This window comes from Anas acuta, chromosome 3 (genome assembly GCF_963932015.1).
Source record: "Anas acuta chromosome 3, bAnaAcu1.1, whole genome shotgun sequence".
Classification (NCBI taxonomy): Eukaryota; Metazoa; Chordata; class Aves; order Anseriformes; family Anatidae; genus Anas; species Anas acuta.
This window is the reverse complement of record NC_088981.1, coordinates 102,734,222-102,749,808: the sequence shown is the minus strand read 5'-3', so window position 1 is coordinate 102,749,808 and position 15,587 is coordinate 102,734,222. Positions and strand designations below refer to the sequence as shown.

General features: G+C 40.7%; 1 protein-coding gene across 2 annotated transcripts in view; it reads right to left on the bottom strand.

Annotated features, from left to right (window-relative positions):
• TAF1B (TATA-box binding protein associated factor, RNA polymerase I subunit B) overlaps positions 1–15,587 on the bottom strand; it is a 48,499-nt gene that overhangs the window by 5,906 nt on the left and 27,006 nt on the right. For both annotated transcript variants that reach the window (XM_068678570.1, XM_068678569.1), the window contains exons 9-13: positions 6,689–6,836; positions 4,372–4,549; positions 4,021–4,067; positions 1,189–1,279; positions 650–720 (exon numbers count right to left, since the gene is read on the bottom strand). In XM_068678570.1, coding sequence (XP_068534671.1) covers positions 650–720; positions 1,189–1,279; positions 4,021–4,067; positions 4,372–4,549; positions 6,689–6,836 — 535 coding nt within the window. The remainder of the gene's footprint in view (positions 1–649; positions 721–1,188; positions 1,280–4,020; positions 4,068–4,371; positions 4,550–6,688; positions 6,837–15,587) is intronic.

Below are 15,587 nucleotides of genomic sequence, written 5' to 3'. Positions count from 1 at the left end.
TCTCCTATTTCCACAGATGAGCGTGGTTGTCTTTCGTTTGTTTGTAATGGAAAAGTAAACCACAATAAATTCTTAGAGGTACTTCTACAACTACTAAAATAAAACGGATGGACCTTCATTCTCACCATATACAGCTCACTATTCAAGTAAAGTCATGTTCAGACAAAAAAGCCTCCTTGTATTTTTGTAGAAGACTGCAAAAATAACTGGGAGAGAAGATGGACAGGCAGGATTGACCAAAGGACATACTGGGGGAAGAATATGAAGGACTAAAGAAGAGAAGGGCCAGAAAAGTCATGGGAGAGCAACAAAAATCGATGAAGAGCACAGTTATATAAAGGCAGATGACAAATTGGTGTGATGAGGACACAGTACTCATTCTGAGATTGCGTTAAATAAGGCATTAGGAAGACTGGCAAAGGGAAGACTGGCAAAGGCAGTTGCAATTAAGCAGGAGGAAAACGTCTGATTGAAGAATTCCAGCCATGAGTTGTAAAATTGCACTACGTTAATTTTACCTGGAGATGAAAGAAAGAAGGGAAAGTATTTTAAGATGTAAATGTTATCACAGTCAGGGCTGCAGATTTTCTATGATGGGAAAACTTGGAGCACATTTCTGTGCTGGTGAAAAGAGGCAGAGTTTACTCACGTCTTCTCCTAAGGACTTTGGATTTCTTCTTGACTGAATAAAACAACGGCTTTTCACATCTCCACAGATACCTACAACAAGAGAAATAGAAGATGTTAGGCAGAAGAAGGATGGAGCAAGCGCGTAAAAGAATGGCAATTTCTTAAGATATTGCTAGAGCTGTTAAAATAAAACCAAAATAATCTAATGGTTAGCACCATTGAATCTAGGCCATCCAACACATACAGAAAATCTTCCTTTGAGTAGACAACCAGATGCACGCAAGATTTATTGTAATCAGTTAACTGTTCGGTTGTATAAGCTACTTGTCACAGAAAGCGGACATTTAATTAATATGCTGGATAAACTTGATGAGTGTAAATAGAAAATTAAGATAGGGATTTAATCACTTTATTCACCCAAGCTTGCTGGATGGAAATATGGAACAAATTCCAAAATTCCAAACCTTTTCAACTTCTGGAGAGGTTGGAATTTCACTTTAAACTGTCTACCTTAAAAATACTATTAGTAGTAGTAGTAAGTACTTAAAAACCTCTTACTTGGCTCTTTCTTCATCCAGTTTCTTTTGCTCTGCATCCAAGGAACATTTTATAACCTTGTACCACTCTTTGAACTCAAAATACGGACCACCTGAATAAAACATTCACACTTTAGGTTGTGAAGAAGTGAAAGAAACACGTGACACGCAGAATGTGGTCTCCATGCAGTTATGCCCTGTATGAAAACCTATCCTAAACTCTGCGTGCTTATAGAAAACGTACTGAAGCCAGCATCTCTGTAAGAAAGAGAAATGAAAAGCAGAAAAGCAGGAAATGAACAGCATAACAAGTGTGAAGAAGTGCCTTTGTTCAGATAGTTCTCATAGATTTAGCACAATTCAAACCTTTTCCCTCTTTTCTGAGGGCTAAGCCTAAATGCTACCTCCTCTCTAACAAACTAGACCTCCGCAACACAGATTGGCCTTTGTCTGCTTGAACGTTGGCTTCAAGGAATTAATGAAACTGTTGGTCAAGCCTAGGTTTAAATAAATGATTTCCAAAGCTCAGATATAAGATTTGAAACAGTGCCATCAAGTCCCCACTGTCTACCCTATTGCCCATGAGACACTGCAGGGCAGGAAGGATAAGCTAGCCCATTTTATTCACTTTATATCACCATCCCATATTTTTAAGCATGGGCTTCTCACTCACTGATATATGAACAAATATTTACCAGCACATGCAAAAATATGAAGGCACAAGGCACTCCAGCTGCACGTTTATCACTGATGCTCCGAAGAGGCATGGGACTGAAGCAGATCAACAGGGTACAGTAAGAATAAGAACTGCAAACAGAACTCCGGCGTAGAGTACAATTAAAATATAACCATCTCTTATTACTCGTGGGTGTATTATCTGCATTGTGAATTAACCAAGCTTTGCATTTCCCCATTACCCCAGCTGCACTGCACTGATGCTTGCATCATGCTTAGCTCTGCCAGCTAGCTGTTTGAACTGTTCTGAGGGTGACTGTACTGCTCTTATGATCAAACTTCTGTATTTTTTGTATTATCTGTGTTTTTTGGTATTCAAGTTATCCTGCTACACGATGTCTTTAAAGCTACAACTGTACAGATGGACTCAGAAAACAACAAACAAATGAAGGAAGAAAGATCCTTCAGTACTTCTTAAAATTCAAAGGTGTGGATACAATATCTTTTATGAAATCCTCAGCCCAGACAGTGCTGAGAGGGACGTCCAGGGGAAGAAAAAACTATTTACATTTATCTTAATACAAATTATTAAGCATCTGTCACAAGCAAGCCCACTGCCAGAGACATGATGCTAGGCTACAGTAACCATGTAGCTGGCTGGTGGTGCTGGTCCTACCTTCACACAGCTGAGTCAAGTGGAAAACATACAGCTCTGCGATACACACAGACAGACACACACGTGTCTCAATCATTTTATTTGAACATAAACAACAGTGTGTATGTGTGCAGTTCACAGAACTTAGCCACGCAAACACGCACTAGGTAGCTACAGCTATCTACCGTACAGCTCCCAGTCTGTCTTTAAAAACTATAGGAGCTGGAAAAAAAAAAATAAAAGGACTAGAGAGAGGAGAGTTAAATTGAAAATGAAGTTCACATACACCGAATCCTTACAAGTCAGTATTAGCCATTATTCATTTCGGTACGCTAACTTTGGGAAAGTGCCAGAGGCAGTTTTGAGCTCTGGCACTGATCGGTGCCTGAACAAAAAACTCTCACGTCGGCTGCTCGCTGTCACTCCAACGTCTGAAGAACAGGGACAACACAGCACAGTATATGGATCATTTTGTACCAGCAGATTTCAAAGGGGAAAAAAAAAAAAAAAAAGTGGGCAAAGAATGAGCTGTTAATTCCCAAAGGCAACGAGACTGGTTAATAAGGTAGAAACCCTATTAAGACATTAATGGCTTTGAGCCTGGGCTCGTAAGCAGTTGTGCAACTTCTACTCCTGTCACTATTACGTACTCCAAGTTTTCAATGGAAATGAAATTGAAAAAGTAAGATCCCAAATAAGTTTGCATATCCACTTAAAAATGAGGATTACGGGTTTTAGTTGAGAGTAATGACTTCTCTACATCCAGCAGTAATTGTGCTCATGCCTGGCTAACACTGATTTCTGTTACTGACTTAATTTTTTTAGAAAGTAACAGAAGGGTAAAAACGAACCCAAAACCGGATGGAAGGCTGAAAACATAAATCACCATAACACATCTTTGATCTTATCTTCAACTGTGATCTGGATAAGGCCATGGAGAATCTTCCTGAGGATTTCTAATCTTTGATTTGGTCTTTCTGCCCTCAAAGAACCATGTTCACACCATTATCTTTTCTATCTTAATTGCTCCTAGCTTTTCCACACTCTCTCAGGATTATTTGGAAGAAAACAGATTACATCTCAAATATGTTACACACTAAGACATTTTATTTAACAAGACTAAACAAGTTTGGATTGTATCATGAATGTGGTTTGATGCCCCTAGTAAGTATCTGCTATTTACGATCAAAGCGCGTTCCCTCTTTATGGTACAACCATTCACCTTCGCCTAACATGCAGAACGATCTAAAACAAGAGGCAAACGTGAAAAGAAGAAAGGTATCCACTAAAACGCATACAAAATTCCTTATCCGGTACAATAAGAATTACATGAGGAAGCCAAGACAATTTTATATGAACAAGATGGTGTTTTCTTTCAATAAAGACCTTTCTAAAAGGAATAAATCACAAAAAGACACTTTAACCATCTTTCTCATCTTAAAGGATTAAGTCTTTCTCATCCTGATTACAAAGTTATTTCATTTACAAAATCATAAGACTGCTTTTACTGGAATATTTCCGTACCTTCTTTGTTATTTTTATTTCTTTCTGCAGCAAAGCCTGAAAGTAACCTGGAAAAAAAAAAAAGAGACCATTTTATAGCCCCAAATGCTGCACTTTTCACGTGAATTTCAAATGCAACTGACAAAAGTTACACCCAAATTTTCCTTCCAGGTTTCAGATTCAAACTGGTGATTTGTGAAAATAAGAGATACTCAACTGCTAAAATGCCTTCGAGATCACGTTTTACGCTACTGAACTTAATCAAAATTAAAATACTACAAATCAAATATTACTAAAGAAAATGCAACCCAAGACAGTCATTTGCTTCATTTGAAAGTTTGGGCTTTGTTGGAGATTTGCTTGTATACGTACCATTCGTAGTGATCATCTAATAAAAACAACAATTTCAGAACTACTACAATTATTGCTGCAGCAAGGACATCGTATTTCACTTTTCTTGTTGATTTATTTCCAGGCGTGAGAGTCAGGAAATCCACTTCTCCGAAACCAATCTTTTTCACCACTCGACAAGTCCAATTATGCAGTTCATCTAATTAATATAAATAAAAATATAAGCGCATTGAGACAAGCTAAAAGACTGTTACGGTACAAATATATTGGTCATTAGAAGAAAATGATGCTTACATTTTTGGGGGACAACTGGCCATTTTTCAGGCTGAGAAGCATTTTTGGATATTTTTATATACCGTGGGTAATCTTCATTGGAAATAAAATGAAAAAATGACGCATGGAAAAAAAAATCCCCCCTTTTTTAAATGTTATTCAAAAGATGTTGTTACATGATCCTGAACATTGTTCCAGGAAAGCACTCTTGGATCCACATGCAGAACATAAATACAGTTGTACTCTAGTTTCAAAAAACCCCGAAAGCCAAAAACTTGTCAGGAACATTTTTCCTGTCTATCAACCAAAAAAAAAAATGTAGGGCTGGGGCAGTGCTAAAAGAAGCAGGGGTAGCTGGGCACAGCAGCAGGCTGGGGAACGCTCCCCGCTGAGGCTAAAGCGGGCAGTTTAGGTTAAAACTGGCACTACGCCGTAAAGGCTAATTGCACCCGCTAGTGTGGCTTATGTCAAACCTACACAACTGCAGCTCCGAAAGCAGCAGCAGGATATCCAGCCAGCCTCTTATTACTTCATGCTTATTTTTCACAGATACAAATCCCCCAAATTTCTCACCCTTCCTGCTCAGCAAGAAATACGGGTGGCGGTTACATCACCATCAGATTCCACAAAGGTTAGCAATGTATGACTAAGTACAACCTTAATCCAGCTCTACTCTCTATTCTCTTGCTCCTTACAGAGTTCAGCACAAACTAATTTTTAATCCTCTTTTACGTAACAGTAAAAGTTGAATAAAATCTGAAAAGCGTAAAAGCATTTTCCAAACAAATTTATTTACAAATATACTGCCAATATACTTTCTGATCCTTTAGGTATTTTAAACCACATTTTCGTTATTATTCAACGTCCTAAGAGACACTGCCAATTTATTTTAGGTGTTTAGGCAGCAATAGCAGTCTTTTTTCAATAAACTAAAATAGAAATAAAATATAAATACAAATAAAATATAAATAATATAAATAAATAAAAAGATACTTTACATGATAAAAAGCTCAGTTGCAAGGAAAGAGTGAAGAACAATATATTCTGCACTTATAGCAAGTTTCAATGGGTACACAGCTTTATATTTCTCTGTAATAAACCTAAAAATGCCAAATTTCTAGCCTTTCCTTGACTCAATTGACACTTTATAACGTGAAATATAAGTGAGCCTCTATAGGCTCTAGTGCAACACTGGTGTAAAACAACAAAGGCAGAATTTTTTCTCTGGCATTTTATCCCTAAATCTTTTGGTTGTCTTTTTTTTTCCATTAGCTGTCGGTATGTGGAAAAGCAAAGTAGTTTTATTCAATGTAACTAATGGCAAAATACGATTTAAAAAAAAAAACACCAACAAAAACAATTTCTGGAATGTTTTGGAGAAAAAAATAATTTACAGGCTATTTGCCCACAGATGTCATCTCCAGAGCCAGCAGTACTTGACAGAAGTACGGTAACCCAGCAGACACAGCTTACATGCTAGGACTCATCTGTTTTTGTTTGGTAGTTCAATAATCAAGACTGAACTTACGAATAAGCAAAAATTTCATATTTATGCAATAAATTATTTCAAAACTAAATCAGAAATAATCAAGACGGGTTGATCTGTCACCCCGCATCCCTCATTAATGCTGTTATGCAACATTGTAGAACATATATTCAACTTCACACATGACAATTCCTTTCAGTGCCAAGCAATCAGGTCCTGACTTCATGCATCTTTTATCTGAATAAGCCACGTGACTTCCACCAGTGCCTCTGAGCTCACACAGACACTGAAAGGTCTCAGATGAAGTGTCCATTCAACAGGCTGAGATTCAGCACCGGAGCGCCCCTGCGTACCTGGGCCTTCAGTACCTACTTTCAATGTTTGATGAAGATGCTTTCTACAGAAATGATCTTTCAGTTCAAGCTTAAAGATGTATTAGAAGAAATATTAGAAGAAAAATTAGAAGAAAAAGAGGAGGCGCTTTTAAAGTAGTGATTTGAGGTTTTTGTTTTTTGTTTTTGCTGGGGTTTAATAAACCAAAGAAAAAGTTTATCAGTTCAGGTTTGGGAAAATATTTACCGGGTAAATTAACTTCCATCAGGTACTTCATGCACAACATGTCCGGATGGAGAAAGCAGCTCTCTGTTATATCTGGAAAACGAGGCAGGTCCAAAAAGGCTGCAAGTTCAATCATTTTGCTGTACACCTCTTCATACACAGGCCATGACTGAAAGACAGGGACAGAGCAGGTTATGCATTTTCTCTTTTACCCTATTGTTGATTTTAAATTGCTGATTTTAAATTCTTTATTTGATACAGAAATACTGCCTTCTTTTAACACTCTGTACAACTAAACACACATGCGAGAATGGAGCCAGACCGCAGCATCGCAGAGAGAAACACGGGCTGGTTTTAAAGCCCATAAAACATACAAAAAGCCAAGAAAACATTGCTCGACGGACCTGCGACCTACACACTACCTTTTCTGTGAAGTGATCGATATGTTTCTGGATGCTCCAAGATTAAAATTGCATTAAAAAATTGCTAAAGAGGAAAATTGCTAAAGAGGAAGGAGATGACAATCAGAATGGCTGACGTTGGGAGGGATCATCCAGTCCAAGTGCCCTGCTCGGGGCAGCCACAGCAGGCTGCCCAGGACCACGACCCAGTTGGATTTTGAGCATCTCCAAAGATGAAGCTCCACAAGGCTCTGTGGGAAACCTGTTGTTCCAGTGGCTCGCTGCCTTTGTTATACAATGTATGTTTTTTTCTCATGCTTAAATTGATTTTCCTGTATTTCATTTGTGCCCGTTGCCTCTTATCCTGTCCCCAGTGACCACACTAAGGATCTTCTTCTTTTCCAGGCTGAACAGTGCCAGTTCCCTCGGCCTCCCATCATTTGGCAGATGCTTCATGCCATCATCTTCAAGGTCCTTGCTGGGACTTATTCCAGTACATCCATTTTCACAGTGTCTTGTCCACCAGGACTCCCAGGGCTTTCTGTGCAAAGCTGTTTTCCAGCCAGCTGGATGTATTTGTGCCTGGGGTTAATCCTCCCTAGGTGCAAGACTCGACATTTCTCTTCGCTGGACTTCAGGAGGTTCCTGTTGGCCCATTTCTCCAGCCTGTTGAGGTCCCTCTGACTGGCAGCACACCCACCTGGTGTATGAACCACTCCTCCCAGCTTTACATTGTCTGCAGACTTGCAGAGGGTGCACTGTGTCCCATCTGATCCTTCATCTAGGTCATTAACGAAGCTATTAAATGGTACTGGCCTTGGTATCGAGCCCTGGAGTACACCATCAGTGCCTGGCCTCCAGCTGGACTTCATGCCACGGACCAGAACCCTTTGTGCCCAGCCTTTCAGTTTTCAATCCACCTTGCAGTCCCCTTAACTAGTCCTTAGCTTCATCAGTTGGTCAATGAGGATGTTGTGGAAGACTGAGTCAAAAACCTTGCTTAAGATAAAGAGCATCCACCAAGCCTTCTGCCTGTCATCAAAGGTCATCAGGTTGGTTCGACCATTTCCCCTTTGTAAATCCATGCTGATGGCTCCCAGTCACTGTCTTGGACTTCTATGTTTGGAAATGGTTTCCAGGTTTATTTGCTCCACCACCTTCCATACTTACGCACTCAGTTATTTATCATTTTCCAAACTATTGACTACATAAAGAAAATTCCCCCAATTTCTCCTGAGATTTTCCTGTTAGAGGAGAACATAACTCACAGCCAGATTTTAGTAAGCTTCTTCATAGCCAACTCAGCAGGACCTGGTGGAGTTTGCAGAAGTACAGACTGTAAGATTTGACCTTAATTTCTTAATACTTTAACTCTTCAAAATTGTACTGTGTGACTTAATTCTTTATATTTTAAATGGTTACTTGAATGTACCTGTTGAAGTGATAACTCCCAGTTGTTCAGGCTATGTTACCCTTTTACACGTATAAGCCTTGCATTTTCTGCTTGGCCCTGGCGGTTCTAACTCAGCAGAGCTGCTTATCATCTATCATATCTATCAAGTCAGCTTGTGCTTAAGGTACTTTCCTTCAGCAGGAATGCTGCAGGAGTTTACACTTTGTACACGGATTCAAAACTTTCCTGAACAATACTGAACTCAGGCATCTGGTTTTATAGACCAGACTGAGAACAAAGCCATTGTGTTTACGACAACAGCAAGGCTGAGATAATGCCTTTTCATCCAATCACTTGGTTTCACCTATTTTAACATAAGCTATGTGGCAATTGCTCAAATTTCATAGTTTTTGAATGATTGCCAAACGTTTCCATTCATTTTCTTAAACGATCTCCCCCCAGACCGCAGTTAAGACTTCCTTAATTGCATTAATACACGCTTAAGCAAACGAATAACTCGACTGTCGCTATTACACATGCAACTTGGGTAACAGTTAGGAAGTTGTATCATGTTCATTATATTTTCTAAACAGTGTTAAAAAGTGGCTTAGACTGCGACGTGACAATCTTGAGAAACAAGAAAAACATGCGCTACCAGGCTCACATTACTTTCCATTCCTCTTAAAAAGCAGTTCTGCATTGAATACCAAAACAATCCTGGAACAAAACCTGAATCAGACGTAACTCCTCTTGAGTGTATCGGGAGAAAAAGGAAAAGTCCCAGATAATTCAAATAAAAGCAGCGTGAGAGCAATATTCCTAATTAGGTATAAAGGAAATGCATTTTCCCTTTGATGAAAAGCAGCTGAATTAGTAGCTTCTTAATAACATAGCACAGATGAAAATGAAGACACCGGGAATTCAGTCATTTGAAGCATTCCCTTTCCCAAACATTAAACTATCACCAGTGAAGTTATCTGAGCAGTCTAATTTTACAAAGAAGTACGTTAAGGAACGTAACTCTTAATTTGAGGGTCCAAGGCAGGCACCTCTATCACTGTACACATGAGCTTTTCTCACCGTATCAGGCTAAGGAAACAGCTTTCCTCTCCTGGGCTCTCGTGAATCATCCCTTCATCCTCACACCCAACGCTGACTTTTGTTTCAAAGCTTTTCGAATCCAGTCCAGGCTTTTGTTTGCAGTTTAGAGAAGTCAACCAAGTTATTTTTCACATGCTCTTTGCTTCATAATAACTTTTTTTTTTAAAGAGCAAACACAAGTGGCGTAAAAAAATAAAAATGAACACTGAGTGCTATCATTTGGCTGGTTTTGAAAGGGTGTTAACAGAGTTAGTCTGTTCTTAGCTGATGTGTGTTCATAAGGAGATGTAAACACAAGCGGGACACGCAGATCTGGGAAGGACACGCTCATCTCGTAAAGACCAGCCAAATCAATTGCTCCTTTCCTGGGCTTAACCCCCTGAGCTCAAAAGCACTGACTGCAGTCATCGTGTTTCTACAGCGCGGCGCTGAGTCAGGACAACGCAGGATGGACTGAACGCTGCGCCGCAGGAGCACGCAGTCCTCTCCTCACCTGTAAACTGCCGGTGTAAGCTGAATCAAAGAGGAGATCACATCTCAGAGACACATCACAGCAAACAAAGGGCTGGAAGGCTTGAAGGTTGAGGACTGGGGAGACTGGGGAGCATTTCTAGCCCTGAAATTCTCACCTGGCACCACGCACATACCCTGTTTGGCTCTGAAAGAGCTCGGAGTTCATGCAGCAAATCTCTTATGCTGCAAAATCTCGCTTGCTGGGAGGGTTAAAGCAAACAGAACACCCAAATTCCATGCAACAGGCACAGTAAGTGTTAGTACAGTACGAAGAAAAAAGCAAAATACTGCAGTCAAGCCGCCTCCAAAGTCACAGAACCACAGCATGGCTGAGGTTGGAAGGCAGCTCTGGAGGTCACCTGGTCCAACCTAGAGCAGGTTGCCCAGGACCACGGCCAGCTGGCTTTTGAAGATCTCCAAATTGATCAGTGCTGATAAAATTTATCTAGGAGATACTCACTTTCTACCTAGCTATGCACCTCTCCCAGGAAAAAACAACATGATAAAACAAGTTGCACCAAAAATCAACCAACAAATCCAGTAGGAAAGCGAGTTCCAGAGCCGGGACCTCCTTCAAGTGAAAACACTGCCTCGTGATTACACCCCAAGGGAGGAGTCCTTGGACAAGAAGGGACAGCCTTAGATCACAGGCCACACGTCCTCCAAGCACAACTTTCGCTTATCCAATCGCAAATTAAACGATTTTTATTACACATTTTCAGTTGTGCTTCTGTGCTAAATATCAGGACACCTCCCCTGTCCATCAGCATGCGGAGCTACCGAGCCCTCGCTTTGTTTGGAGAACCTGGGAAACACTCGGCATATAAAACCCAGTTACAAACCCTCGAGGGCACTTAATAATTTCAGGAAGACTGACAGAAAACCCTTTTAAAGTTATGCCACCTGATAGCCCTTTCAGGTGTTTCGCAAGCTGGAATTTCTTCAGGACTGATCAACAATACTGACAGAGCCCGTACCCTGTCTAGATCGGGTGCAGAGGTTACCGAGAACTCTCCTTAACAGCTTTGTCTTTAAAATCTTTGTCTCTTGTTCTCACACATGACAAATAAGTTAACGCCAGGTTTTCTACAGAAAATGGTACAAAAATTAGTACTACTTGAGAATAATTTTATTTTTTTTTTCCTCTCCCCTCGTATAGGAGAGAAAATACACGCTGCTCAGTCGGTAAAGAAGTGTCTAGAGGAAGATTTTCGTTATGATATACACTCATTAGGCTATTTAAATCAGTTGCCTTTATCTTTCCAAGTTACATGAAATTTTTCACCTGTGCTAGAAAAGAGCCACCTGGTTTTCAGAAGCGAACGAGCCAAATTATTACCATGATAATCAGATCAGAGCAACAAGTAATTGTTTGGGGTGAGCCAAGATTGCAGCCTCCCCTACTTGTTTGGACAGTATCAGAATGTTGCTGATCAACCAGCAGAACACAGTATACAACTGGCTGGCTTTCTAGCTTCATTTGCAGGCTCCAGAGCTTTTTGTTTTAAGCGTGGTCTGACTGCCTCTCTTCTTAGCTCACCGTACAGACCGTTTTCTCCTACAGGAGGAGAAACCAGCAGCACTTACATACTCACAGTTCTGTTTAGTTTATTGTGATTAGGTTCTATCATTTCTGAAAAGAATTAATCATAGAGTTCTTTTAATTCCTACCTTTTATTTTTTTCCCTACATACTCTTCTCCAGTACTTGTTCCCCAGCACATTTCCCTTTCTTTTCACCCCTCTACCTGCTCATTTCCATCCAGACACCATCTTTTGTCCCATACCTGCATTGTCTCTGAGGCTCTATCTTCAGCTCTTCAGCAGTGGACACGTTTTCTACGAGCTTCCTCTAATTTACCTTTTAATACTTCACTTTTTCATTTTTGGGTTTTTGTAGGTCTCCAGGAACCTGTGAAATTTGGAGTTTGGGTCTGGTGGGAATTACCTGAAAACCAGCAAGACCTTGTCATTCTGAAGATGCCAGCCTGAGTTTGAAAAGTGTGCCAAACTTCTCAGGAAACAGGGTAAGAAAGCAATTTAACCTGATGATTTAGATCAAACTATGAGTGACAAATTATGAGTTATTAGGAACTCTAACTTTAAAACTACGGTAGGATTAGGTACCACATCAGCCCTACGGAGCCTGGCTCGCTGCAGTTGCTCCCGCTACTCAGCAGGCTCAGCTCTACCTGCTGGTTGGCAGCACCAACACATCCTGCCAGCCTGACGTGGGCTGAAGCCAGCTGCAGTGCTCGCAGCTTACACAACAGGATCGACTGTAAAGACACCCAAATTCATATCTAATAGTGAATAAAATGACCTCGTGACCCAATCATTATGTATTATATCCACAATGGGAGTGGAAAGCCCAAACTCCTCCATTGCTGAAGATTTTTTCTCCTATGACTTGGATATTGCCCTCACCACTGTGGTACTCCCTCCCATACAAACATGCACTAATAAATGCTAACGATGTCTATTTTTAATTGTCTTCCCCCCTCCCCTTGCCTAACCTCTATTTGCCTCTCAGCGACCACCATCCTACCTCCAACAGCAAGAAACTACTGCAATAACTCTCCCACACAGATAAAGGGCAATTAAACACTGTGCATTATTATCAATAAAAGCCTTCCCACATAAGCAACCCTCTCACTAATACACATTTTTCCCAGCTGAGTTAGCTGTCAAAACGAAGGCAGCCAGCTCTGCTGTGGTAAGATTCTGGGCAGTCTTAACACGAAGTTTGCATGCACAGTTTGTTTTCCAGAGGATAGGGTATAGACAAGAGACATACACGATGTAAAGGACGGGCACTGCGAGCACCGTTATCACTTCTGGGCAGAAACAAACTTCCCAGCATCATGAGGTGAAAGCATGATGGGGGGAACCACTGCACGCTGCTCTTCCATCCTTTCCCTGCCACCACCAGAAAGAGCAGAGCAGGTTCGATGAGCACCAAATCTGCCTTGGTACCCCCATTTTTACGTGGACTAAAGGAGCAGATGCATTTCTTCAAACACTGATATCCATGAATCATGTACAGATGCTGATGTAACAGCAAAGGGTGTGCCTGGAATTATTAAAGGGAACCAAGTGACAAGGATGAACAAAGGCAGGTGAAACTGCGACAGCCCCACTCAAATACCTGCTGAGAAACAGGTGGCTCCTAGGAGTTCTTCCAGCAGAAAAGGCCAAGCACACGCTTGTTGCTTGGTCAACAGGAATTGCTGCTTCACGAGGCTCTCATGGAGTAGAGAGGATAACTGGAAGGCTATGACAGGATAAGGGAATCAACTGCTTCATCTTGAGACAGACAAACATGTTGCCCAAGTTATCTACTTGGCAACACATGGGCAGAGAAAAAAAAAAGAAACCAAGATAACGCTTGAACATCACACAACAAGTAACAGTGGCACTCTCTGTTGTTCTCCTTGATAACTGTCCCTCAAAATCTCATCTGAGACAGCTACTGCATCTTAAAGTCCCAAATTACTCCTGAACATCGATGCAGAGGAAGTGAGAAGGATCTCTGCACTGAGGAGATTCATTTTAAACGACTCAATAAACAATGTTTATGCATTTTTGAGAGAAAAAAATATCTCGGTGTGCTAGGAGGATACTTTGCTGCACTGAATTAAAAGTTTTTATCATGGAATTCAAGATGGCATGTGGATGAGCCAGCAAACCACAGGCAAAAGAAAAAGCTAACTAAGCAGTCAGTACAAATATGCTCCTTCACTGGAAAAAATATATATATTTGTGCGTATTGCAGACTTTTTAATATGCTACTTTCAGAGGAATACATCATATTCATTAGATGTTTCCTGGCTAAAGTGGTTTTTGAATAAATGAGTTTCAATATTATTAAACCAACAGAGACACGTGCTTGAGTGTTACCCACTTCGTGCTCAAGCTGCATCTGAACGACAGATACCACGGCTCTAAAAAATGTAGGCTTTCTAGAAATGGAGAAAGCAATCCAACAAGGAGCTGGTCTGTCATGATGTATTGAAATGAAGGAGTTTGGGAACAAATTTTATTGAATTTCATAAATATTTTGGTAGGTTTGTTTTCTTTCTTCATTAAGTAATGCTTTGAGACAGGTATGGACAAGCTAGAGTTTCTGTTACACAACAGCAAGCTCCCATGATAAACTTGATTACAATAACCCTTTCAGCAGTGAACTTCCTCCTCAGCTTTTTTTTTTTTTTTAAATAAAAGCCTCACCCTTGCTTCTTTTCATTCTGCACTTTTTTTTTTATCCTGAACAAGTACTACATGCACCTGCTAAAATGAAAAAGAAAGAAAGAAAGAAAGAAAGAAAGAAAGAAAGAAAGAAAGAAAGAAAGAAAGAAAGAAAGAAAGAAAGAAAGAAAGAAAGAAAGAAAGAAAAGAAAGAAAAGAAAGAAAGAAAGAAAAAATAAAAACTGACAGAAAGACATCCCCCCCAACCAACTTCAGATTACAAGGTATCACAAAACCCTGGCAGACCAAAGCAGGAATTGCTGCTTGTTTTGGAAGGGAAAAGCATTACTGATTAGCAGAATTTGTATGGCTGGAATTTTATACCTCTCAGAAGATTTTTAAAATAAACAAGCAGGACTGGCTGCTGTGCTCATTTGAATTCTTCACAGAGTTACCACTAAAAGAAGAAAGTCGCAGGGCAATTAGGCTCATTCAAATTTAAGTCAGGAGAAGAGAGATCTTCCCAATCCTTACACCCATACAAAATGTGATTTTAGGAAAGGGCCTCAATGAATAGAGGAGCCCAGCTACAAGCAAGCTTGGTAGATCACTCCCCAGGGAAGCAGAAAGCTGTTGGCACTGCAGTCTGAATGCTGGCAGAAACCCACACCAACGCTTTGACCTGTGTTCCTGAGTCAATTCATCGATTTAGTCAGCAATTAGCTGTCTGAATCAGACCCAAACTAAACTACAAACGCACAACCCACTAAAACCTGGGCTGTGAGACAGTCCCAGGGGCAGAGGTTTCCCCTAAGACACAGCACGATGACTCGGAGATGCGGGTATCAGCCAGGATCAGATTATGAAGTAATTCGGGACCCTTTTGAAAAGGCAGTAGGGAAAAAAAAAAAAGAAAAAGAGAATTAAATTTAGGAAATCTTCAGGTTTACACATGACAGTACCACAAACCCACCCTGTTGCTTCGGGCAAGTCTCTTTGTCCCAGTTTCCCAGCTGTCAGGGAGCAGCCCAGCTCCATTTCTCCCAGCCCAGCCTGAACGGAGCCGCCACCGCCTGGAGATGGGCATCAGGAGGAAAAAAAAAGAAGCCCACGTTCTGCAACAGCACTGGCTCGACGTGGCGTGCACTACAGCAAGCCCTAACTCCCACGTCGGATGAAGAAAAGGAAAGATACACTGAGCAGCTCATCGCCTTCCGCGTATTAAACTGCGACGCTATCTGGTAGAAACAATAAGAGATTAAATGATTCGGGACTACACCCTCGCACGCTTAGACATCGGCCTCAGCTCCAAGTAAATTCATTCC